General features: G+C 58.3%; 1 protein-coding gene across 1 annotated transcript; it reads left to right on the top strand.

Annotated features, from left to right (window-relative positions):
- Nucleotides 1–365: 365 nt before the first annotated feature.
- On the top strand, nucleotides 366–26,141 carry RXRA (retinoid X receptor alpha). Its single transcript, XM_007954295.2, has 9 exons — nucleotides 366–623; nucleotides 4,528–4,678; nucleotides 5,097–5,276; nucleotides 14,892–15,061; nucleotides 18,728–18,857; nucleotides 19,623–19,755; nucleotides 21,745–21,836; nucleotides 24,239–24,344; nucleotides 25,994–26,141. The coding sequence occupies exons 1-9, from the start codon at nucleotides 414–416 to the stop codon at nucleotides 26,139–26,141; spliced, it is 1,320 nt and encodes a 439-aa protein (XP_007952486.1). The 5' UTR covers nucleotides 366–413.

Here is a 26,141-nt window from a genome sequence, read left to right as displayed (position 1 = left end):
GTGGCTTCTGTGTGCATTCATCTATAGCCCGTGTGTGTGTGTGGTGGGGGGTGAGGGCTGTATTGTGAATCTATGGCCTCTGTGTACCTGTCTGTAGCCCATGGCATGGGGTGAGGGCCATGATGTGGATTTGTGGCCTCTGTGCATCTATCCATAGTCTGTACGGAGAGGTATAGGCCGTGACATTGATCCGTGGTCTCTGTGCTTGTCTGTAGCTGGTGGGGTGTGGTAGAGGCCTGAATCATGGATCCATGGCCTCTGTGTTCCCATCTTTAGCCCACACAGTGGGGCTGAGGGCTTGAGTTATGGATCTGTAGCTTCCATTCTGACACCATCTTGTGGGTTCTTGTCTTGCAGACTTCTCCACCCAGGTGAATTCCTCATCCCTCAACTCTCCAACGGGGCGTGGGCCCATGGCTGCATCCTCACTGCACCCACCCCTGGGGCCCACCATCGGCTCCTCGCTTGGCTCTCCGAGCCAGTTGCACTCGCCCATCAGTACCCTGAGTTCCCCCATCAACGGCATGGGCCCACCCTTCTCAGTCATCAGTTCACCTATGGGCCCACACTCAATGTCGGTGCCTACTGCGCCCACCTTGGGCTTCAGCACAGGCAGCCCCCAGGTGAGTTGGAGGTGGGGAGCTGGGCCTGAGGGAGGGGTACTTTCAGTTTGCCCCAATGTCACTGTCTGTCCGTCCATCTGTCTGTTGTCAGCCCCACAGGGGTTTTGCCATGGTCTGGGCATGTTTGGTTTCTGGCCTCCCTTCTCAGATGGGCCTTACGTTCCCCCAGCCTTCTACCTCTATCCTTCATAGCTCTTCCCCTGGGGGCTGAGTCTAGCCTCTAGGCTTCAGCAGTTTGTCTTGGAAACCCAGGGTTCCTCATATTCATGGGAGTGTGGGTGGAGTTCAGGGGGGGATATGCCCCCCACCCCCAAAACCACAACCGCAAACTCAGAGTTGCCGGAACCTGCGAGGCTCTGACTTCTGTTGTCGATGGGGAGGGCCTGGCTTTCTGCCAAGTGCTGCCTGCTTGCTCTACAGCTGGGAGGGAAAATGGGCATCAGCAGGCTCGTGCACCCCCACCCGTACAGCCCGACAAGGTCCAGGAAGAGCCAGGCCCGACCACTGCTGACCGGAGCCTGAGTTGTTCAATGTCTCTCCCCTGGCCTGGTGTCCCAGACCAGCCCTGCCACTCCTGACACGTGTCCATTGTGGGTATTGGTTGAGGAGTGGTGCCAGGCACACTGGCATGCTGAGGTGTGGTGTCATGGCCTCACCGAGTCCCCATAGGACAGTCTTAGAGAAGGGGCAGCCTCTAGGTGAGAACCCTGCCAGGGCTTGGGCCCCACTGCAGGGCCATGGCCGCCATGTCCTGACACCTGGATATTGCCTGCATACCAGGTTCTTCCCAGCAAGGGCAGCGGAGTCCTCAGCCGGCTGGTGTCACACTGGTCCTATGCCGGCAGTGGGGGACGTGCTTTGGGCTCAGAGAGGAAGGGCGTGGTGGGTGTGGACGAGAGCAGCAGAGATGGGCTGAGGAGGCCGGGTGGGGCATTGATGGAGCAGTGGCTATTTTAGTAAGTCCCGCAGGCTGTGGCGGGAACTGAAATGAGTGCCAAGGATCTGAAAGGGGAAATGGATGGGGCCCCTGCCCTGGCCATGCCATGATGTCTCCTAGGAAACAAGGCAGGGAGCCCAGGGGAGCAGTCCCAGGCAGATAGGGGGTTGTGGAACCCATGCAGGAGGAGCATGTGCATGGTATGAGCTCTGGACTGGGAGCTTTGACCTGGGCCCAGGCTGGTTAGCTTGGAACTGGGGGTGCAGTCACAATGCTCTGGGGTGATCTGCTGTGCCCCGCAGAGCTGGGCCAGGACTGCACCCATCAGGCACCCTGGCCTCCAGTGCCCAGAGCAGCAAAGTGGATGGCCCCAGCCTGAGTGAGAAAGGACCTGGATCACTGACCACAGCCGGGATCAAGGCAGGGATACCCTGCACTCAACTGGGAGTGGCTCAGCCCTGGCACTGACTCTGGGGAGGAGGGATTACTGTTCCATTCCATCTGCCCAAGCATTTTCCCTGGTGCGCCCATTGGCCACCCACCTCACTGCTGCGTCCCTGCCTCAGTTTACCTAGGGCAAGTGCCAGACCCAAGGCTGTGCTTGAGGGGCTCTACCACCCAGTGTGGTTTTGGGAAGCCTGAGAAAGAGGAAATGAGCAAGTTTTGCTAAGCAGGTCCAGTCTAGTTTAGCCCCTGGGCTCCCTGCCATGGGGAAGGGCTGCCCAGAGAGGGCCTCAGGCCCCTGGACTCCCACTATCACTTGGTTCACTACAGCTATGACCCCAGAATGGGCACCATCAGCCCCAGCCCCAGAAAGTTAGGAATTTAGGGTCAGCCTCCTGCTCCTGTTCCTGCCTGCTGTGACTTGACCCCTTCCCCTTTCTGGACCATCCTCTCATTTTTCCCACCTCCAGACGTTAGCCTGGGAGGCTCTCTGCCAGGGACGGCCCTGATTGCCCTTGCAGGCTGCCCAGCAGCGTTTTCTGTGAGCATATGTGGACTGCATTGCTGGGGCCCGTGCAAGGTGTGCTCTTGGAGCATGGCCTGGGGGGGGTCCTCTGAGGGGGCAGCTCAGGATTAGAGTGATTAGATGGCCCCTAGAGTCATGCAGTGGGGGTAGGTGGAACCCGTGGCCAAGGCATCTTCCATGGAGATGCTGAGCTGGGTTAAGTGGCCATGGCCTATGTCCCTTCTCTGAGGCCTGAGGATTGTCTGTGTATGACTGCCCTATCCTGCCAAGGGGGCAGCTTGGCAAGCTGATGAAGGCCTTGTTCCAGATGCCTGGCATGGGGCCAGTTGAGCTAGCACCTAGTTGACAGTGAGTAAGGTAGGACCAATGGGTGTGCATCCCTCCTTCCATGAGTGGCTCTAGGCAGGTCCCACCCCTCCTCTAGCCTCAGTTTCCTCTTCTGCAACATGGTGATCTTGTGCTTGGTGATCAACCCCCACCCTCACCCCTGGCAAGGCTTGCAGCATTGCCTCAGCATCCACATCTGGGAATGGGCAGGCAGAACATCCCTGGACCCCCAGGCAGTGACAAGCCAGTGCATGCATGGCCCTGCACATGTGGCATACAGTGGACTCTGGGATCTGCCCTTCCCAGTCCCTTCCCACACCCAGAAGGTATGCAAAGAGCATTTTGAATTCCAAGAGGGCCCCTACTTTTGCAATGGAGACCTCCCCCCAACTTCTGACATTGCTGAGTCTTCCCTGCAGCCACTGGCAGCCCAGATAGATTCCACATCCATGCCAGGTCCCCCAGCCCCATCCACCCCATGCCATACTGGGGTCCCAGCTTCATCTAGTCCCAGCCATGCTGAGCCCCCGGCCTCATATACCCTGGGCTTCCAGGCTGGTCCTTCTAGGTACTGAGGCTGGTGTGCATGAGGCTGGGAGTGGGGTTTGGTTTCTGCTGTGCTTGGTCCAAGCCCACATGCTTCCTGTCCCATGAGAAAGGGGACTGGGAGTTGGGGCTCTAGGGAAGGAAGAGGAGAGGGGACCGAAGGGTCCGGGGGCTATGAAGGGGCAGTGTGCCATTGCCACCCACCCCAGAGACTTCCGCAGGCCTGTAGAGTTCCTCCTTTGCTGGGGGTTCCCAGAAGTGGGGGTTGTCCAGCCTGGGGCCCTGCTGCCTGGGACATAGACTGGTGGGAGGGGTACAGGGATGCGCCTGGGCCCTTTGCACTGACAGGAGACTTAGCGGAGGCAGGGACCAAAACTGCTGTGTCACTGTGGCAGCTGTTGCTGGGGCAACTGGGTGAGTTCCCACGCCTCCTCACAGCTGGAGCCCTGTGTAGTCTGGTTGGGTGGAGTGCAGGTGGTGGCCACAGCATACCAGCACCCAGTGACATCTGATCCCCTCCCCTCATGTCATGCTGTCAAGAGTCCCCAGAGTGGGAAGTGCACACACTTGGAGGTGGGATCCCAGCTCTTCTCATTCCTGGCTGTGACAGGGGCCTCTGCATCCTTACCTGAGGGCTGGGGATGCCAACAGTACTTGCCTCGTGGCGGGGAGTTCTCCAAGCTTACCTACCCAGAGGCTGCACCCCGCTCAGGGTAGGCTCATAATGGGTGCTTAGGGATGGGAGGCAGCTCTCTCTTAGGTTCTTCTCAGGATGCCCTTCCTGCAGGGGGAATGGTACCGTGGGATCCTTGGCGGATGTCTTGATGTTTAGGGTAGTACTGTGGGGTCCTTGGCAGTGCTGCAGGGTCCTTGGTGGTTTGAGGTCTCCTCTGTGAAGGCCTGGGACCTGATGTGGGAGGATGGAGCTTTGAGGGCAGGGCAACCTCCATGAGCCTGGCTGAGCAAGTCGGGGCCAGGCATATAGCTGGCGCTCAGCTATGTGGGCCCAGACTCAGTTTCTCTGTCTGCAAAGCCGGGGCATGGGAGTGCCCTCCTCGGTAGAGGGCTGTTGTGGGCATTGGGCACGGTGCCCGTCAACCACCCCACCCTTCATCCCTCTGCAGCTGAACTCGCCCATGAGCCTTGTCAGCAGCACTGAGGACATCAAGCCCCCGCTGGGTCTCAATGGCGTCCTCAAGGTCCCTGCTCACCCTTCAGGAAACATGGCATCCTTTACTAAGCACATCTGCGCCATCTGTGGGGACCGCTCTTCAGGTAGGCTGCTGGCAGGGGTATGGCAGTGAGTGGAGGAGGGTGAGCCTGGTCCACTCAGCCCTTGGGCCAGGCCACTCTGTCCAGCCCACAGAGTGAGGGTGGACGGGTAGCCTGAGGGCCTTTAATCCACAGTTTGTGTGGCAGGAGACCAGAGGTGGGCAGAGGTGGGGTAGAGGGGTTAGCAGGGCCATTCGGGAGTAGGCCCTTTGCATTGGGCACCAAGCTCTGAAGCCTTGAGAGGGAGGAATGGCACCAGCCTGGTTCTGGGCCCCCTCCCTACATCCCCCCCACCCCACCCCAAGGCTGGCTATGGGAGAACAGGAGATTGTGAGGAGGGGATAGGCCTTTCCTGGGGACTATGGGTGGGAGGCCCAGCACGGGACTGCTCCCTGCCCACTACCTACCTGCCCACCTGCAGGCAAGCACTACGGAGTGTACAGCTGCGAGGGCTGCAAGGGCTTCTTCAAGCGGACAGTGCGCAAGGACCTCACCTACACCTGCCGCGACAACAAGGACTGCTTGATTGACAAGCGGCAGCGCAACCGCTGCCAGTACTGCCGCTACCAGAAGTGCCTGGCCATGGGCATGAAGCGTGAAGGTAGGCTGGTCATGGGAATGAAGGTGGAGGCACGGTAGGGGCAGTGGAGGTGCAGAGGGCTGAGGGTAGGGGCTGGATAGTCAGCTGTAGCAGACAGGCAGGGGCCCTAGGTTGGGGACTGCGGAGCACGCAGGCTAGATGCAGCAGGGGCTCTTCTGGTCTCACCCACAGGACCTCCTTGTACCCCACCTTCTCTAGAGTTCTCAGTGGGAGGCCTGTGGGTCAGAGTCTACCTCTACACATGGCAACTCTGCCTGTGACCTCTGGTGATGGCTGGCCAATGTGTTTGCACCTCTTTGGGCAGGGATAAGCTGCCTGCTCAACATTCCAGGGTGTATGCCCACCAGAACCCCTGCCCCTTGACCATGTGCAAGGGGGGCTGTGCCCTGCAGGGCATCCCCAGGGCTGTGTGCAGGAGCACTGTGACCTCCAGGGCCATGGGTGTGTGTGTGTGTATGTGTGTGCTGTGACCTCCAGGGTATCTCCCCCCACCACCACCCGAGGGCCTTATGCTTCTTGCTCTGTGGAGCCCAAGTGAGGGGCGACCAACTGCTGCCTTCTGTCATGGCCCCCTGCTTTTCTCTAATGGAGCAGGGGGCCTCCTAGGGTCTGTCTGTGACCTGGCTCAGCACTAGTACCTCTCTCACTTGGCTCTCCATCACCAGTCTTCACTGAGAACCTGCTAAATGCCCAGACCTGGGGTTCTGGAGGGACAAAGCCAACTTGGGCCAGGTGACGTCAGCAGTGGACTCCAGGGTGGGGGGAGGAGCTTCCCAGGCAGAAGCGCAGTGTGCCATTGTGTGAGGAGATGAGGCTCGGCTGTGGCTGCACTAGGAGTGCAGTACCCCATGTCTTCGTGGATGTTCTGGCTGTCTAGCAGAGTGGCTGAGGAGACCCTTTTGGGGATGGTGCTAGGGGGACCATGTAGCAGATCATAGACCATCCAGACATCTCCCAGGTTCTGTTGGACACCAGATTGTCTGGGCCGTGTCGCCGTTCCCACCCTCTGGGCAGCGGCACTTAACCTTCACCAGGATGACCAGAACCCTGGACCACTTTGCCTGATTTTTGAGCCTGTTTTTACTTACAGAAGTTCTCAAGGCAACATGGGGAGGTGGGCAGCATGGCAGACAGACCTGTGAGGTCACTGAAATGATCAAGTTCTGGCCAGACCTGGGTCCCAGGCTGCCTCCCAGCCCCTTGCTGCCCCTGTACCTGTTTCCCCCTCTGGTACAGTCAGATCTGGAACAGGTTACGAATGAGATCCATTCCTAAGTGTGCCTTTAAGTCTTTAGGTTGAATTGGTAGGTGAGTTGGAATAGGTGCATATGGTTCTCATTTAGCTTTATTTTAGTGTAAGAGCTCTTATGGTGCTGTGGTTAAAGCATTGGGCTGCTAACAAAAAGGTTGGTGGTTTGAACCCACTTGCCCCTTCTTGGGAGGAAAGATGAGGAAGTCTGCTTCCATAAAGATTTATAGCCTTGGAAACTATGGGGCAGTTCTACTCTGTCCTCTCGGGGCGCTGTGAGTTGACTCGATGGCAGTGGGTTTGGTTTGGGCTTTGCTTCCGTCAAGATTGACAGCCTTAGACACCCAATGGTTGGAAACCCTATGGGGCAGTTAGCCAAAATCGACTTCTTAGCAATGGGTTTTAGTGTAAGAAAGGGCTCAGTTTAAAACATGGAGCAAGTGAGAGTGATTGTGATGAAGACTATTTTTGCTGTGAGTAGGGGTTGGCTTAATCGTTTGAGTGAAGGCAAGTTTACATCACATTAAGGGGCAAGTATGTCAGGTGTTCATAACCCAGGGGACTGCCTGTGTTCTGGTTCACGGTCAGGTTTGGCAGCACTGTGCTTTGAATGGACTCTTGTGAGTGCTTTGTATCCACACTTTGGTGGATGGGCATGGGCACAGGGTGGGCATGGTTGGCCCATGGTTCATCCAGCCTAAGCTCAGGGCCTTGGCCTTATGGGATCGGAAGGTGCTTCAGGGGTCAGCGTTCAGATGGTCTGTCCCCCGTTACTGGAGTGTCAACTCCTTTTTCACGTGACTCTCCTGTGTCCCACATGTGGGTGGCTTGTCTCACCTCCTTCCCCACCAGCCTCCTATAGGCCATGTGCAGCCTGATCTCCTGCCCCAAGGGCTTCTCCACCCTAACACACCACGAGCTGACACCCACACTGAGCGGCAGCCTCATGGTGGCCCAAGTCTCTTCGTCCCTTTGGCCCCTGGCCTGACTGCATCAGGGCTGCAGCCAGTGGAGCTTGGAGGGGCTGCAGGAAGGCGGCTGACAGCCTGTGGGTCCAGCTGTGCAGGCCTGGGTGGGCTGGGCTTGGCCTTTCTCGCTGCGACATTGGAATTGTGGGGTGCTGAGAGCTCCTCTGGCCTGCCCTATGCTGTGCAGGTAGAGAAACAGAGGCCCTGGGGGGTGGGGCTTGTCTAGGGTCACATGGCTGGGCTTTGACCCTTTACAGTAGTGAGAGAGCTGAGGGGGTGCTCACCCAGGGAGGAGTATGCCTATCACCAGCTCATCAGGCACCCCTTGGTCAGGGAGGGCTGGCTGGGCAGGGCATGTTTGAGGCAGGCTACAATCTCATACGTGCCCCAGGTGTGGAGGAGGGACCCAGCAAAGGCGCAGAGCTCAAGTGTGCAGGGAGGAGGCAGACCCTCCTTGAAGCACAGGCCCTCATAGTCCCCCATGGACTCCATGGTGTGGAGCATTAGCAAGGCGTAGGCAGGGAGAGGGGTGTCTGGCTGACATTTCATGAGTGGGGTGTCAGGCAGAGGCTTCGGCCATAGGGAGCAGCCTGTGTATGGGCCTGAGGTGTCCACACTGAAGGGGGATGGTACTTCTTAGCCCTTCAGCGTCTAGGGGCTCGTGTCTAGTGCTTTGTCCTACCCAAGGGACTGTAGCCCTCAAGGCTGGGATGCCCAGAAGCCTTTGGTCCAGTCCTGCTCTGTGCCCCTGGGTCTTGTCACCACAGCTGTCGGTATGAGTGAGTGCCAGGTATAGCCCCCACTGGACCACCATGCTCTCCTGCTCACCCTGCCACTGCTGCCACTCTCACAGACTGAGATACGTGGTCCAGAGCAGTGGGTGACCTGAGCAGGCCTCCAGCCAGCACCCTACTGGCTGCTCCCAGCCCTGTACGGCCCCCATGCCAACACCTTGCCTTCACTCCGTGTCCACAGGCACCCTTGGTGTTCAGGCTGTTCCCTGGTGGTTCGGGCAGTGAGGCCTGAGTTATGGGCCATTAAATAAATATCTGGTCCAGCAAGGATCCTGCCCTTTGTCTCAGCTGCATTTATAACTCCTGAATGTGCAGTAAAATGCCCCCCATGAAGCCTTCTCACACCCTAAACACAGCCATAAAACTGTGCCTCCCCAGCGGGACTGGGGGAGACTCAGTGGCCCCTAGAGCCACTGTGGGTGGCCAGGTATGGGTGAGCCTGTGTGCCAAGTGGACTCTGTTTCTAGTGGCTGTCCTGTGAGGGTGGGAGTGTCTCCCCTCCGATCACCACAGTGGCGGCTCCACAGTACAGCCTGTGCATTGCCTGTGGCCTGCAGCCACGTGATGCCTCGGTGCTGCCAAAATACAGGGCATGGGCTGGGAGGCCTGCAGCTGGGTAGTAGGGGCCCATAGCCCCCTACAAAGCAAGTCCTTTCTGCATCCTGGGCTGACTATTTTGAGGTGGCCAGGGTAGCTGGACTGACCTTGATGCCACAGGATCCCCCAGAGGCCGGTGACTATACCCTGTTACAGATGAGGAAACTGAGGCTTGCCAGGGCCACCATGGCCCAGTGCAGTGCAGGGTGGACTGATAGGGGAGGGCTGACTGCAGGGAGGGCCTGGAGATCCATGGGGCAGCACTGCCCAGGAGAGGTCTGCCCTGGCTTGGGGCTGACAGGTCTGGCTTAGGGTGGGCAGATCTCCACCCCACCTCTGATGCAGTGGCTGATGAGAACTGCTGCAGACCGATAGCATCTCTTGTTGGGCAATAGCAGGCCTGTGCACACAAGCCACCACCCTGGACTTGTTCCGCAGCATTCCGGGGGGCATGGCAAGGGGTGGGGGCTGAGGATGGGGAATGCCACGTTGGGCCCAGGCCCTTCACCAGGCTGAGGCCTGTTCACTGGGGTACCTGGGTGGCTGTGGAGGACTGTAGGCACTCCCAGTTTGACAGGGAAGATGACCCTACCTTCAGGGGTTCCCAGCCTGCTCTGGGATACTGGCTTCCTCGCTGGGGTGATAGTGACCCTGGCTCCTCGCCATCCCCCTCCTCCAGGACAGCCTCTCCCCATTTCCTTCCTGCCTCCTTCTGCTTCCTGGCTCTTGAGGCTGCCAGTGAGGAAACAGCAGTGTCTGTTGTGTGTATGAGTGTGTGTGCATGTGCATTAATGTGCACATGTGTATCCTGTGTGCATGCATATATGTGCATGTGTCCATGTGTGCATGTGTGTGTGATGTGTATGCATGCACATGTGCATGTTTATATGCCCATGTGTTCATATACATGTGCATGGGTGCATGTGCACACACACGTGTGTGTCTGTGTTTATGTACATGTATGTATGTATGTGCATATGTCTGTGCACATGTGCATGTGTGTGTGTCCCTATGTGTTTATACATGTGCGTGCGCATGTGTGTGTGCACACAGGCCTATGTCTGTGGCCCCAGACACTTCACTCTAGGGGACCTTGTCTGGATTGAGGGCTGCCCTGGTGCTTTCTGGCTCTGAGACACTGAGCAGTGACTTTGCCACCATCAGTCTCAGTGTTCTCACCTGTGTAGTAGGGTATCAGCAAGGTCCCCACAGGCTTGCTAGGAAGAGCCCGGGAGGTGGTGGTGCTGTGTGGCGCATATTGTGGGCTGATTACATAGTCCCAAGTGTGCATGTGTTCAACATTCCCATGTGTGGGTGCATGTCTTTCATTGAGAGAAGGAGGGACATGTCCTTGGAGCTGGAGGGACCCAAACTCACTGTGTGACATTGGCAGGGTTTCAGTTGCCTCATCCTGAAATGGAGCTAGTCAGGCAGACCCTCTGGGTGGGTTCATCCCTGGGTCTTACTCAGCAGTGCCTGCACAGGGTGAGGAGAAGGGCCTACCCAGTGAGAAGTTTCTGAGAATGCCCCCAGGGCTTTCTACCTACCCCTGCTGGTGTCCTGCTTGGTGGAGATGGGGTGGCAGTGGGTTGGAGATGCCCTACTCCAGCCAAGGGGCTGCTGTGCCCAGAATCTGATGCTAGTGGGTCTCCTGATGCCAAGGACTTGGTTATGTTGGGTTGTATCTGCTTTGGGGGAACCATTCCTCTCCTGGGCACGTGCTTGGCTAATGGCTAGCTGGGGGAGTGATCTGTCTGGGCTGGGGTCTGGCTCCCCAGTCTCGTGGACCTCCATGGGGGAGGTTGACCAGGGACTTGCCAGCCATCCAGTGAGCCGCCTACCCAGCATCACCCTTCTGTGTTCTTCCTCTGCCATCCTCCTGCCTCCATGCCCAGGGCTGGGAGGCACAGGATAACGAGGCGCTATATTTACAGACGCCTCCCACTCGAGGCTCCCCGGCGCCAGCGCAACATAAGTCAACACGACTCGTCTCAAAGGTGATTGAGCTGGCAAAGGCCCACCACCGTCTATAAATAAAACCATAATATTTATGATGATGCTGCTTAGGGCTGCCGGGCCCTTCATGGCTTCAAAGTGCTTTGCAAAACATTTACTAATTAATTCCCAGCTACCTCCTGGAGGAGGCCGGTGGCAAGGAGCTCCCAATCACTGCCCGCTACCCCCACTACGCCCATGCCAGGGGCTACCTTTGCCCGGGCTCCAGTGCCCTGAGACTGTCTTTGGAGTAGTATAAATCCCCTTGGGCCGAGTGACAAAGTTGTGGTCACCAAGGCCTGGCATGGGTTCATCCTACAGACTCAGACACTGAGGCCCAGGGTAGTTAGGGAACCCCATATGGCTGCCTGGGGCAGAGCAGGCCTTGGGGCTCTGGGCTGCATGATTTGGGGCTGTGGCTTCATGTTTCTGCTGGGCTGAGAATGTAGCCATGCCCTGTTGGCTCTCTGCACCTCAGTTTCCCCATCTGGTGGCATGAGGAGCTAAGCCTCTCACCTGGGACTCACTCTCAGGGTCTGAGGCATGCAGACCCACTTGCATCGGGTCCACATCACCCCAGGTGCTACCCATGTGTATGTGTGTGTGGGGGGCTCTTGTCCTTGTGAGCCACTCAGGTCATAGGTCATGGGGTTGGCTATCCTGGGCCTTGCAGCCATGTTCTCCCTGATGAAAACTGGGAAAATGACATGAGACATTAGTCCTGCTGTACTGAGCAGCTACCACAGGAGGGTCTGGGAGGCCTGGTTGGGAGGGGCTGGGCTGGGCTGGGCTGGGCTGGGCTGGGCTGGGCTGGGCTGGCCTGGCCTGGCCTTCTGAGGCCCTGTAGACTCCTCACACCTGCTCTCAGCTCCTGACCAGCCCTATCTTCTGTCAGATTTTCCAGAAGGCCCAGGCTTGCAAAATCGCCAACTCAAGGCCTCCTGCTTGGCGCCTGAGCCCAGCTGGTGCGGTATGAAGGGTTGGTGCATCTCCTGCCCTTGAATCTCGCCACATGGATGGAGCTTCCCTCCTCTGCTCATCCTATGGGACTTGTGGAGCATGGCCCTGCACAGAGCCGGCTCTAAGCACCCACCTGTCAATTTGGGTGCTTTTGGGGAGCCTGGCAGTCCTGGATTGGGGCACAGAGCAGCTCCAGGGACTCTGAGTGACTGTGTGGGGCAGGCTTGGCAGGAAGCCACTGAGCATGGTGGAGGGGTGTTGGCAGCAGGACAGGTTACGATATCAGTTAAGGGATCCAGAGGGTAGGGGGCCTTAGGAGGAAGTGGCTGCTAAAAGAAGTGCCTGGGCAGGGAGGGTGCCAGAGGCATGGATCTGTCCTGCTCATGGCCTGCATTGCCAAACCCCCAGGAAACCAGAGGGTAGGAGGACCAGTGAGGGCGAGGGGGGTAGATGAGGTTCCCTGGAAGGCGAGGGGGCCATTGAGGCCACCCTAGAAGGCAAGGGGTCTGGATGAGGCTGTCCCACCCAGAAGGTGAGGGGGTGGTAAGGCTATGCTGGAAGGTGAGGGGGCTGAATGAGGTCACCCTGGAGGGTGAGGGGCCTGATAGGCTAGGAGAGTGAGGGGTCTGGTGAGGAGGGCAAAATGACTGAGGAGGATGGGGGGACAGTGGGCAAAGGACAGTGGGCTGGTAAGGCTGCTCTGGGGGGTGAGGGGCAAGGAGGAAGAAGGGGTCAGTGGGACTGCCCAGAACTCAGGCCAAGGGCAGGGCTGAGGGTTCCTCGGGGTGGACAGTGAATGCTGCTTGGTTTGTGTCCTCTGTTGGTAGTGAGGTCCTAGGTGGGGAGGGATGAACCCAGTCTGAGGTCCAGAGAGATCAGGGAGCATGGGCAGCTTTGTCCAGTGCTCAGTGCTAAGACCAGAAAGGAGGAGGGGCGTGTGTTGGGGATCAAGCTTCGGCAGGCTGACAGAGCAGGAAGCAGGAGGATGGGTCAGGGTCCCGTGATTGTTGGAGAGTCCTAGTGGTTTCCGAAGCAGGGGGTTTTGGGGAGTGAGCTCAGAACCCTCACCAAGGGGACACATGCTATGTGGATGCTGAGTGTGCTTCAGGGCCCCTGGGACGCAGTTTCTTCCCTGCTCTGTTGTCCCTTTACCTCTCTGAGCCTCAGTTTCTTCATTTGTAAATGGGGGTGATGAAAGCACCTTCCCCCCGAGCTGTTGGGTGGTATCAGTGAAGCAGTAGAGGGACGAGGTGGTGGCATTGGGGCAGCCCGTTCACAGCCATTGCCCACGCGGGTCAGGATCTGTGAGGAAAAGGATGTGCCTCAGGGGCTCTGCCCTTAGGCTGAGTGGCCAGTTTTGTCCAAGGTAGCCCACACTGCAGCCTGGCCCTCGGCCTCTGCTGTGGATGCCCCAGGCAGGTTGAGAGTAGTCCCAAGTGCTTGGGGTGCCTAGTGGAGGAATCATGGCCCAGGGTGGTGTCTTGGGAGGAGGATGTGTTGACTGGCAGGGGCAGGTCTCACTGATTGGAGCTGTCAGGTGCTGGGGAGCCAGGGATATGGAAGATGGAGTATGCAGGGGAGGGTGGTGGGCTGGGGTCCACAATCTAGGGGTTCAGAGGTTGGGAGCTGGTCTGGATGGAGCTCTGGGACAGGTCAGACATTGGGTAGGGTGGGAGAGGGAAGTTCATGTGGGCTAGGGAGGGTTCATGTGGGTGGAAGGAGGGTAGACCCCCAGTCTCTGGCCCACCTATGGTGTCTGCAAGGGGAACGGGGCTTTGGCTTTAGATCACTTCCTTGAGCCCTCTATCCAGAGCTGGCCGGAGCCTGGGCAGTGGGCCAAAGCTCTGCTGCTGTCGGCATCAGCTAACCCAAACCCCGTGAGTGGGGCTGCAGATCCTGCTTCCTGAGATATCGTAGTAACTGCTCTCTGTGCTCAGCCTGGACCCTGGGAGATTTCCTGGGTGGATTTACCATGGTTGTGACTGCTACAACTCAGGGGGAGGGCAGAGTGGGCTGGATGGGGATGCCACCCACCCCTCCGCCTGCTCCATCCCCCAGAGAACAGAGGATGGGGTCAGCCCAGGAGGCCCCGGGCCCTGCACTCAAGGGCTCGTGAGAGCTCTGGGTGGGGGTCTGTAGCCCAGCTTTATACACCAGCACTGTCAGGCCTGCTGGGGGACTCCCTCCAGGGAAAAGGGGGCCTGGGCTGCATGGGCTGGGAAGTCAGGTCTGGAAACACCCGTCAGAAGTGCCGTAGCCTCCATAGGCCTTTCCTCCTGCATGGGACTCCTAGGGGTCAGTGTTGAAAGGAACTCTTCCTCCATGCTTGCTCTATACTGGCCTTTCTTCCTGGGGTCCCAGAGACCATGCCACACCCCAGCCAGTCCTCTGTGCCCCTGTCCCTGCTCCTTCCAGCTAGCCTCAAGGCTGTCCCGGCCACCACCTGACTCATGTCAGGTTGGATATTCCATCTGTGGTCTCCTCACAGCCCCCTCCCTGCAGCTGGGAGTGACTTTCTGAGACAATGGTCCAATCCTGTCCCTCCCCTGCATCACACTCTCCTATCCTGTTTCTGTCAGACCATCATGGAAGCCCTGTCCCTGCCCTGCCTCCTGCATTGTGCCCTCTGCACTAGCTGGTCTTGATAAGGAGTGTGCTCTGCTCTGGCTCTGGGCCTTTGCACAGGCTGATTCCTCTGCTTGGATGATTGGCCTCATCCTTCAGTCTCAGTGCCACTTCTTCCAGGAAGTCTTCCTTGGCTTTCCCTGACTCTATACCCCATTAAAGCCCTTCTCACTCTGCTGGGAATTCTGCTGAACCTTGGGTTCCTTGAGAGCTGGGCCATCTCTCCCAGCCTCTGCCTGGCCTAGGGGTCCCTGGCATGAGTACTGATGGAATGAATTAAGCCAGAGTGGATGGGAGGGCTTGGGGTTCTTTAGGGATAGGGGAGAGAGGAGATGGGGTCTGGCAGCCCTGTGCGGCTCAGAGCTGGCATTACTGGCTGGATGGGCACTAGTGTTGGGTACAGGCTGATTCCCCTGTGTGTTCACAGCTGTGCAGGAGGAACGGCAGCGGGGCAAGGACCGAAATGAGAACGAGGTAGAGTCTACCAGCAGTGCCAACGAGGACATGCCTGTGGAGAAGATCCTAGAGGCCGAGGTGGCCGTGGAGCCCAAGACAGAGACATATGTGGAGGCGAATATGGGGCTGAACCCTAGCTCGGTGAGTGCCTGCCGCCCACTTGTCACCACCCCCCTTTGCTGTGTTCTCCTGAAGCAGGGCCTTCTCCTTGGCCTGGCCATGTCCAGGCAGCTCAGTCAGTCCTCGAAGGGCCCAGCTCCTGCCCTGCAGCCTCTACCTCCCTCTCGGTCCCTCTATGGTACCTGGGCCCTGTGTTCACTGACCACCACCACAGCCCAGTGGGACCCTGCTCTGAGCAGACTGGGCAGCCCTCTGGGGAGGGCAGGTAGGGGTCTGCTGGGTCACACACTGCTGTCATGCAGCCCTGGCCCCTCACCCTGTGGCCCAAGTCCCCTATGAATGAGCGCCCAGCCTAGAAGGAGCTCCTGACGGGCAGCGTGATGAGACATAAGAGCAGGTGCCAGCACCATGCCTGCCCAGTGGTCATCTCATACTGCCTGCCTCAGCACCAGCCTCTTTTCATGGGGATGTGGGAGGTGGCCTTGGAACGGCCTCCTTGGTTGGGCCTCTGCCCTCTCAGACTGCCTTGCCTCCCCTGTCCCGAGCAGCCTCAAGGCAGTGGGTGGGTGGGCCTCTCCCAGCTGCTCCCTGGCCCTCACAGGGCCATGGCCCTGCAGTAGTCTCCTTCATCCTGTTCCCCTTCTGGTATCTGTCTGAGAACCTGACTGCCCTATGGCTTCTGCCTGTGCTATCTGAGCCCTCTTGCCACAGGGCAGCAGGGACCTGGTGGGCCTTGGGCTCTGGGGGCCTTGGGCCCTGGGGAGCTCTCCTGGGGCAGGCCTTCAGGCCTTTGCTGTGAGTCCAAGGACCAGGCTATCTCCAGCTGAGTGGGTGACATTTGATGTCTGCGTTTATCCCCGTAGCTCCTGTTCCCTTCGGTTTGGCAGTCCTGCTCTGCCTCAAGGTGTGGTCAGGTTTTCTCAAGTCTTTGCTGCCTCAGTGTGGTTCAGGATTGTGTCCAGTGCTCTAACCGTCACAGACCTGGCTGACCCTGAGTCACTCAGCTCTCTCCTGTCACCCTGGGATAGGCACTGCCACTCCTCTAGGGCCTGTACCTGGAGCGTGGGGGTTCAGCTCATGGAACTCCTCAGGGAACCTCCTTGTGCCTGCATTCCTGCCAGGCAGCTTGGCCCTGCTCTGTGGGCTCAGGTTCCTGGGTTCCCCCTGTGTTTTGAGCTTCTGCCAGGTGGCCTGGCCCTGCTCTGGGCTTAGAGCTCCTGGGTTCCCCGCCCCCATGGCCCTCAGTACATGGTGATTGCAGGGTGAGGGGTGGGTTTTTAAATGCTCCTCCCCAGTGAAGCCTGGGATGGCAGCTGGTCCCTGCTGTCACTTTGGGACCCAGTACCCTGACCCCGCCATGTCCCCAGGGGTCACTGTGGTCCTCAGCCCCACTGCCCCACCACCAGGAATCCCCATAGTCCTCATCCCTGCCATCCTGCCCCCAGGAGCCCACGGGGGCCACTGGTACCCCCAAGAGTGTGGCTCCTCTCAGATTCCCTCTGATCATGGGCCAGGACAGACCACTGGAGAGGACGCACGTGGGCTCTGTAGCCAGGCACCACTCTTTCTGGGAGGGCCACCCTCTGGTCGAAGAATGACCCCTCCCTACCAGTTGGTGACCAGAGTACCACCTCCAGCTTTGACCCTGGCCAGGTCTGTGTATCCCAGTAGGCCTGAGGATGTGGGCCTGGGTGCCACTCTGAGGCCCTTCTGGGCCAGCAGATGCTCCAAGGAAGATTGGGAGCCCAGGGGGCTCTCCTTTGCTGAGTAAGAACCCTGTTTGGGGACATGTGCTGGCCCTTCCCATCAGAGGAGGAGGGGCAGGTCCAGAACTCAAGTCCTCAGGCTGCTCTGAGTCTAGGCCATCCTGAAGGCAGACCCTGAACTCAGAGCTCCTTCTGGGGCTTGTTGCATTTCTGACCCTAGCCGAACCCTCCTTGTGAATCAGCTAGGATCTTCCTTTGGGGAAGGGCTAACTAGGCTCCTCCCTGATGGGCAAACTGAGTCGGGGAGGGGTGACACCCCCAGCATCATGTTTGCCATGGTGGCGTCCCTTGAGCTCTGGATCCTGCTAACACCCCCGGGAGGCGGTCCACTTATGTACTCTCCCCTTGCATTGTCACCCCTGGGAGCTGGTGTCAGTCCACTCACCTACATTCCTCTGGTGTTGTTGCCTTTGAGGAAAGTGTCACTTCACTCATCCATACCCCTGGCACAAGCTTAGGGCTCAGTATATGCCTACTGTCCTGGGAGGCCTAGAGGTGTGAGGTCCTTTCTGGGGCTGTACAGCCCTTCCCCACCAGGGAGCCCTCAGCCTGGCTGCTGAGTGATAGGAGTCTAACACCCTGCTTGCCCTGGACAACCCTCCTCTGGGCCACCCCCAACCTGTGCTCTGCCCACTCTAGGGGCTGTCCTGTGGGCTGAATCCTTGCTCCAGATCCCCTCTGCCCCCTCAGCCCACCCTGTCATTCTCTCCTCTGTCAGTCAGTCCCTCTCTATGAGCCCTTCCCCTGTCCAGTCCCTCCCTATCCAGCTCTGGCAGCAGCCCGGCACCCCGTTTGTCACCAACCACCCCCGGAGCCCTGTGTAGCCCTTTAAGCAGGCTTGGTAGTGTTTAGACTGCATGTCCGCCATCGAGCAGATGATTCCTGTCACTGGAAGCCTTGAGGAAGGAGGCGTTTTTCCCTTGACAGGCTGCCCTGTGTTCTCTGGAGTGAGGGATTCCCCATTCTGGCTCCTGGGTGTTGGCCCTGCAGCCTGGTAACCCCAGTCTCTCTGGCTGGGAGCTAAAGATCAGGCTCCCATCCTGGCCTTGCCCTTGAGGCCTGCCTGGGCTCCCTTGTCCATGAGAATAACTAGATATCTCCTCTCTAGAACATTCTAGAAGGGCCTCTGATGCCACCAAGTTTCTCCCTGCTCTTAAGGTCCTGTGACTCAGCTGTTACTTGCCTTCCCTGAGCTCTTGGTTCCTCCTCTGTTAAATACAGAGGACACATGAGGTGTGCCTTGCCTGGTGGGCCACATGATGGAGGTTTTATGAAGCCTGGCCCATCTACTTCCTATGTCCTGGCCTCCTTCTCTATACATGGGGTCCCTGGGACCTCGCCTTTAGGGCTGTTATAAGGATGACATGGGTCATGTCAGATCCTGTTGCTGGTATAAGAGATGACCACAGATCTAGCATTTGAAACAGCACACATGCTTTATCCCAGAGTCTGGAGTCAAGTGAGGAATCCACGTCACTGGGCTAGAATCAAATGTTGGAGGCTCCAGAGGAGAATCTATGCCCTGACCTTTTGCTACCTCTGAGAGGCTGTCTGCACTCCTGGGCTCAGGGCCCCTCTTCCACTTTCAAGGCCAGCAGTGCAGCATTTTCTCGTCTCTGACCTCTGCCCCGTCCTCCTCTTCTCTCTGCCTCTGTTCCTCCCCATCTTAAAAGGGCCTGCATCACAGGTGGATCCACCTGAGCAATCCAGGATACTCCATCTCAGGAGTCCTTAGTCTCATCTGCAAAGTCCTTGTTGACTGTGCAGTGACGCCGTCACAGATTCAGGGTCAGGATGTGGCATCTCTAGGGGCTGCTTCTATTTAGCCCCTATGTGGGTGAAGTAATGGGGTGGGGCTGGCCTGGGCACCTATAAATGTGGCAGTGTGTGGTCCTGACCACAGCACTCTCTCTCCACATAGCCCAATGACCCCGTCACCAACATTTGCCAGGCAGCAGACAAGCAGCTCTTCACCCTGGTGGAGTGGGCCAAGCGGGTCCCACATTTCTCAGAGCTGCCCTTGGACGACCAGGTCATCCTACTGCGGGCTGGTGAGTGGCTGTGTTGCAGGACCTGGGCTGCCATGAGAAGGATGGTGGGTGCGTATCTTGGGTTGCTCCTGTCTTCTGCCACTTGGAGCTGTTGGGGCATAGGGTTGGGACACAGAACTGCCTCCTGCCCCAGAGGCAATCCCACCAGGCTGTGTGGGGAGGGCGAGTGCTGACCACTGCTTTCCAGGTGTCCGGTGGCACCTGTCCCCTTGGAGAGAGAGGAACATGACCTCGTGTAACTGTGGGCACTGACTTCTCTCAGAATGTGCCAGATACTCTGCCCAGAAAGGTGTATGTCTACTGGCTCCATCTCAATTTTGGGGTTCCTAACAGGAGCTCTGGTAGCATAGTGGCAAAAGCACTTGACTGCTAACCAGAAGGCTGGTGGTTCAACCCACCAGCCACTCCTCGGAAGGAAGGTTGGGCAATCCTACTTCCGTAGTGATACTGCCTCGGAAACCCAAGGAGGGGTCGCTATGAGTCTGGGCCGACTCGATGGCACATAACAACAACAACAACAACTGCCCTCCAAAGCCTCAGGTTCAGAATCTCTAATATTGCCGGCCTAAGTAACCCTGAGGTTCTCTGGAAACATCCAGCAGCAGGTGGGAAAAGAGTTGTCCATGAGGAGGCTGGTGGTGTTCCTCCCAGCCCGCTTTGGGAACCTGTCTGGCAGGCATGGGCCCCCAGTGCTCATGTTGCATGGGGGCCAGGCAGGGTCTCAGGGTGTGGTAGCCCTGAGACAGACAGTACCCTGTCCCCCAGGCTGGAACGAGCTGCTCATCGCTTCCTTCTCCCACCGCTCCATCGCCGTGAAGGATGGCATTCTACTTGCCACTGGCCTGCACGTCCATCGCAACAGCGCCCACAGTGCAGGCGTGGGTGCCATCTTCGACAGGTGGGTCCACATTTCAGCAGGCGGTGTGTGCTTGGTGCAGGGATCTCGATGCTCTTCCTGGGGAATGTGTGGGCACAGAGACGTGTGGTGGGAGATGGGGTGGTGATGCTTTTCTAATCTAATGTCTGGGAAGAATCTGTGACCAGTTAACCAGTTTAACGTTCTGGTTTAGTTGCTTCCAGATTTTTTTTTTTTTTTTTTTTTAAATCCTGTTTATCCACAGAGAAGAAACACATACTTTTTAAAAACAAGTTGTTTCTTTGTAGGTAATGCCTATGACCATTTCTGTTTTGATGCCTCCTTGTCTGTAATTCCTTCACAGTCCCTGGTGGGCATAGCAGGGCTTTGCCTTAAGCCTATGCCCTGCTGCAGTGGGCCCAAGTGTGCCCCAGCCCTGCACACCTGCACCTCTGCACCTCTCACCCAGAGGGCAGGATGCTTCTGGCAGGTGCATAGACTCCGGGGTCCCTCTGTCTCCAGGAAGGTGCTCTCTAGAATGCCAGGCCTCCACCCTCCCTTGTCTGGGAGCAGCAGGCCCTCACAGCCTGGGCATCCTGGGTGCTTTGATGTCAGCAGGTAGGGCTGGGGAGGGGCGTTGCTGGATCCCTGATGGGGAAGAGTGAGTGGGTGGAGAGAAACTGGAGGAGAGGAGTGGGTGGTGGGGGAGGGGCTGTTGGGGAAGGAGGAGCGGACTCGGGGTAAGGGGGGGAGTTGGAGGAGGCACAGGGGTCCTAAGTGAGTCTCCTGAATATGAGAGCCCTAAAGCTTAAAGGTGGGGGCTGCAGGTGACCCCATCACCCATGGGGGAAGAAGCATATAGACTGCGTTCCCCCTCGGATAGTTTGGAGGGGACCCATGAGCCAGCCCCGGGGAAGTCCTGAGTGGCCCTGGTGCCAAGTGCCAAAGGGCATTTTGGTCACAAATGGTAGGAAAACGCAGTTTTAAATGACACACAGTGTCCTTGCCACAGGGCTTCTTGGGGCCTTTAACAAGTGTGTTGGGGTGGCAGTGATGATAGCTGCAGAGTGCAGTGCTCATGACCCACTGAGGCTGTCTCCCTGGGGACCTCACTGTGGGAAACACAGCTGCACACAGGTGGATGGGTTTGTTGTCTGGTGTGTGTGAGGTGATGGGGTAGAGGCATAGGTTGGGTCCCCAGCCCTAGCTCACCCCTGGGGTGGTGGGCTTCCGGCTCTCATTGCCTTCCTGCAGCACTCCCAGGCCTGGCCGGTGGCTCTCCCGTGTCTGCCCTAAGGCCACAGGGCATATGACCCCCAACATGTCTTCTCCCAGATGCAACCCTGCCCTTACCTACCCACAAACCCAGGGACTCTCTGAGGTGTGTCCTTTCCTGCAGTCTGGTCTCACTAGCCAGTTGCTGTTTCCTGACATGATAGTCATGTGTCAGAGGTCAGTGGGCAGGCTGCCAAGGTTGGGGGCCCCAGCTCAGTGTAGGGTGTTATGGATAGGCCAATGGGGGGATTACAGGGACTAGGGGCAGAGGGGTCCCCAGCTCTCTGAGGAGGCTGGGTGGTGTTCTTTGTTGGAAATCAGTGGCTGGTGACAAGACATGGTAAACCACCCCTCTACCAGGAAGGCTGTGTCCTTGGGAAAGGGCTTTCCTGCAGAGAAGTGAGCAGGAGCAGAGATGCTGGCTCTTCAACTGAGTGCAGGCAGGGGGCCTGTGGCAGTGGGCTGGCTCCACTGTTCAACCCCAGCCCTCCTCTGCTCAGCTGCCCTGAGGCCCTCGCTGGCCCCCAGTTCCTGCCTGCAAAGATTCAGGAGTAAGAGGAAGCCCACCCATGCAGGGCCTGGACAGTGAACCCACTGATGCCTATAAGTGGGCTCGTGTGTCTTCCTCCCTCTGAGTCTTTCTGGGCAGGCTCTTCTGTTGGCTTTGTCCTCTATAGCTGCCCCCAGGTCCTCCGAGTGTTTCCAGGGACCATGGCGAGCGTGTGGGCTCACTGATTGGGTATCTGCCTCCTGCAGGGTGCTGACTGAGCTCGTGTCCAAGATGAGGGACATGCAGATGGACAAGACAGAGCTGGGCTGCCTGCGCGCCATTGTCCTTTTCAACCCAGGTATGCCCACTCTCATGGTTATGCCTCCTGGCCCTGCCCTCTTCAGGGAGGGGGGACTGCCCCGCCCTCCTCCTCCCACTCCTACCACCGCCCTGCTTCGGGCCCTGCTTCCACATCCCTCCTCCTGCACCCCCTCAGCCCTCCTCCCGGCCCCCATGTCCAGTGTGGGGCCCTCTGAGCCTCAGTGCCCTCTTTAAATGGGCAGAGCCACTGCGTCTGCGTCATGAGGACGCTCCTGTGGGGCTCAGCGAGATGGTTCAAGTGGAGCGTTGGCAGTTCTGCATGGGGTCTGGCCCAGGAACCCCCTTGTCATTAGCATCTCCAAAGGGGGTCCACTGTGAACCCTCTGGCCTCTGCCATCCAAAGTGCCATTATTTTGCACCAGAAATCTCAACTTGAGATGGGACTGTGCTGAGGTTCTGGGACCCCGTGGTCCAGGCAGATGTCCCCGTGGCCCCTAGGCAGCCAGGCAGGGTAGGGCCCTTCTCAGAATCCCTCCCTTCCCTTTCTGGGATGAGGCCCTTTGGTCTGTGACCAGAGCTGGGCCAGGAGGGCCCCCTGGCCTTTAGGGTGTGTTCCCCTTCCCTGAGCTGGGCACCATGCCAGACATGGTCCATTGGCACGGACATGGGCCTGCCCTGGATGGTGTATATAGTGGGAAGTGCACCTGGGAGTGACAGCTGCCTGGGCAGAGAAGTGCAGGGCAGCAGGGCTCCTGGGGTGCTGGCAAGTGCTCCCTGGTGAAGTGGCATTTAGAGCAGAGTCGGGGTAGGGGTGTAGAAGGTCAAAGATAAGAGGTGGCCCCTGGCCCCAAGTTGAGGCTATTTTAATATCAATAAGGATAATCATGGATAATCATTGCAGTTGCTTGAAACACTTCCAGTAGGTTTAAGTCTGAGTTCAGAATGATTTAAAAGACTGGCAACTCTCCTTGGCCAACTTCTGGGGCACTAAAAAACTCCTTCAGCCTTTGGAAATCTAGTAAGGGAATGGAAAAAAAGAAAGATAGATGGGAGCCAGGCAAAGTGGGAGTGCATGGAGGGGCACTGCCTGTGGGCTAGGCACTCTCCTGGGGCCCTGGGGCAGGAAGGAGGCTCTGAAGGGGCGGCTGCTTGGGTTTCTGAATTTGAAAATCTCTGAGGTGGTTCAGAGGAGATGGATATGAGTCTGTCCTTGGGACGAGGTTGTGGGGAGCAGACTGCAGGGGTGGGTTGGGGGTTGGCTCTGGCAGGGACTAGTGCAGTGAGAGTGGCACAGAGGTGGAGTCCCCATACTCTGATATCCTGCCCTCCTTGCCCTTCTGGCACCCCACCCCTGAGGAGCCGTGGGGTGGGGGGAGAGTGCATTTCTAGGGACATTTCATCGCCCAGGTTTGTGGCTCACTCCTGCACGGACTCCTGTCAGCACTTGAGGCTGAGTCATGTCCTCGGCTCTCCCTCGGAATCCCCATTTGTTCAAGTGCTTCCCCAGTGGCTTGGCCCCAGCGTTGCCCTCTGGGAACAGGGAGGACCGGCCAGGGCCAGGGGAGTCCAGAGCCTGCAGGGAGCAGAGTTCCCACGGAGGGGAGGGCCCAGTGGGAACTTCATTCAACCCTGTAGCTGGGGCCCCATGGGCTACAGTGTCTCTCCCCTCATGTACCCAAGGTCAGGGTGAGTGTCAGTGGGCTGGGTGGCCGGCTGTGTAGGGAGGAGGGGAGCAGGGGTGCATTGTGCTGGCTTGATGGATCCCAGACACTCTGGTGGCTGGGTGCGGCTTCAGCCTAGTATGGGGAGGGTCAGCAGGGGTGGTCCCAGGGGAGGCATGGGTAGCTGGGGTCAACTGGGGAGGGTGGGCCCAGCAAGGGGGCAGGGAGGGGACGCTCGAGCTTCCTGTGAGCTCCTGAAAAGGTGTGCCTCCTGACCAGGGGTTCTCACCACTGCAGAAGGTCCCCATGGCTGTTAACTGAGGTGACTTCAGGAAGTGCCCTTGCTCCTCAGCCCACCATGGACCCTGGTGGTTTGGGTGGCCCACCTCCCAGGGGTGTCTGTCCTACTTCTTGGAGGACTCTGGGGTGGTTCTAGGGCCCCTTAGCCCCCACACAATCTGGGGGTCTCTGGGAGGGGGCAGGCTTCCTCAATCTGACCTGAGTGCAGCCACAAGCACTGGTACTGGCTCCCAGTTGCCATGGTAACCAGCCTCGTTGCATCTCTCAGATGGGAAAACTGAGCCTCTAGAGGTCAAGGGCGGCCCAAAGTCACTGGAGCAGCTTCCTGTGGGTGCCACTCCTCCCAACACCAAAGTTTTCAGGGCCCAGCAGCAGGTTCCCTGCCTTCTGTGGGCAGCCAATGAGACAATTGGAGCCACCTGTGTCCTTGGTGCCGGTTTGGGGCTCTGACCGCTGCCCTGTACTCCTTCCCTCACAGACTCCAAGGGGCTCTCAAACCCAGCCGAAGTGGAGGCGCTGAGGGAGAAGGTCTATGCATCCCTGGAGGCCTACTGTAAACATAAATACCCTGAGCAGCCGGGCAGGTGAGCATTTGGCCCTTACGGCACTTGTGTCCTCAGGTGCAGGTGGGCCTGTCCAGGCAGGTTGGCCCGGGTGCTCTGCAGAGCCCCTGTGGGGTGTGCCCCTAACAGGAAGACTGGCCCTGGACCCCACACAGAGAAGGCACTTTTACTTGCTGTGCAGATAGATGAAAGCAGTGCCTTCCCCTGTGCACAGAATCTCTGGAGGCAGGCCATGGCGTGTTCACACCTGCACGGATGCCATGTGTAGTAGGTGCCTTGTAAGTGTGTAAAGAACACACAGTCCCAGCCCAGAGCCCATCTATTCACTTGACTGGGGCCTGGAGGGCTGGGGTGTGTCTCCTTTCCGGTCCCCAGTGCCAGTGAACAGTGGGCACACAGGGAAGGGTGTGAAACTGGAGTGGACTCCTGGGATTCAAAATCTGTAACCTCCTAAAGGTGGCTCTTGATCTCAAGGACTGTGTGTGGGGTGCTGAGCCGACTAGGAGCCAGGGCCCCGCCCCACACTGGCGCACACACAGTTAACCAGGTCCTTTTCAGCTCAGCCTCATCTGGTTTGGTTTAAAGTGAAACTTCCCGGACTGAGGGACGGCGGTGGGAGGGGTGGCGGGCGCTTGTTTGTCCTGGCTGCCCGCCCGCCGCGGCCCACTGCGCCAGCTCAGCAGAAAACAGCGCGTTCCCTGGCTGGGCTCCAGCCTCTGGACTTCGTTTCTGTCTTTACAACGGGGCTTGTGTAGCAGCCGGCCCAGGCTGCTTTGTTCCCCCACCTCCCCAACCCCACCTCTGAAATGAAGGACAGTGTTGGTGGTTAACAAGTCCCGCTTGCCTGCTGTCCTCTGTCTGAGCAAGGAGCAGCAGACCCTGACATTCTTCCTCTGAGATAGCCCAGACTCTCCCCTTCCCTGCCCCTCCCTGGGAAATGCAGCAGAAGAGGCAGGGCCTTAGCGGAGGTGCTGCCCGTCTGCCTCCGCCTCCATGGGCGTCAGCTGACCCACCCAGTGCCTGGGCCTCTGGCTCCAGCTCCAGCAGAGCTATTTCTGGGGAGGGGTGGGCAGGAGACAGGTAGCCCTCTCCTGAGCACCCTCAGCTCTGTGGTAGTGTCAAGAACAGGCCTCCTCAGGAGGGGCTCCACTTCCAATGGTAGGCCCAGACCCCAATGCCCACAATGACTCTTCAGGCCGTCCCCAATACCCTGTCACCTCTGGGGCTGCCCACTCACTTATCCCATCCTGCCACCACTCAAGCCCCACTGCCTCTCCTTGATGGCTGCTGCAGCCTCTAGCCAGAGGGAGCCTGGTGCTCTGATCCATTCCTACTGCTTTCTCCCTTGTTTTAGATCCTGCTATGGCTCCCCATTGCCCTTGGAGAAAGCCTCTGTTTCTTAATCTTCACATCAAGCCCTGATCAGCCCACCCTGGCCCACTGTCTCACTCCTGGCTCACCTCTCAGTTTTCTGGGTCCTCCCATCCACCCTGTGTCCCCATCTCTGGGCCTCTGAACCCTCTGCTTCTCTGCCTGAATGCCCCTCCTGAGCCTGGACAGGCCTCATGCTGCATGCCAGGGTCAGAGATAGGCAGAGAGAGCCTGCCAGGTGCTAGGGTTGAGGGGGGAGGAACCTCCAGCCCCTGCTTCAGCTGTCCCCCTTCCCCCAGGTTTGCCAAGCTCCTGCTCCGCCTACCCGCCCTGCGCTCCATCGGCCTCAAGTGCCTGGAACATCTCTTCTTCTTCAAGCTCATCGGGGACACACCCATTGACACCTTCCTTATGGAGATGCTGGAGGCCCCGCACCAAATGACTTAG

The sequence above is a fragment of the Orycteropus afer genome, unplaced genomic scaffold, assembly GCF_000298275.1.
Source record: "Orycteropus afer afer isolate SDZICR_OR568_19922 unplaced genomic scaffold, OryAfe1.0 scaffold00456, whole genome shotgun sequence".
NCBI classification, from domain to species: domain Eukaryota; kingdom Metazoa; phylum Chordata; class Mammalia; order Tubulidentata; family Orycteropodidae; genus Orycteropus; species Orycteropus afer.
The sequence above is the reverse complement of the archived record's forward strand: the minus strand, read 5'-3'. Positions and strand labels throughout refer to the sequence as shown.

Bases quoted from the DNA above. Each gene is read 5' to 3' on its own strand.
- RXRA (XM_007954295.2), top strand. From the start codon at position 414: ATGGCTGCATCCTCACTGCACCCACCCCTGGGGCCCACCATCGGCTCC. The intron at 624-4,527 runs GTGAGTTGGAGG...ATCCCTCTGCAG, and splicing joins TCAGCACAGGCAGCCCCCAG to CTGAACTCGCCCATGAGCCT. The intron at 21,837-24,238 runs GTATGCCCACTC...CTTCCCTCACAG, and splicing joins CATTGTCCTTTTCAACCCAG to ACTCCAAGGGGCTCTCAAAC.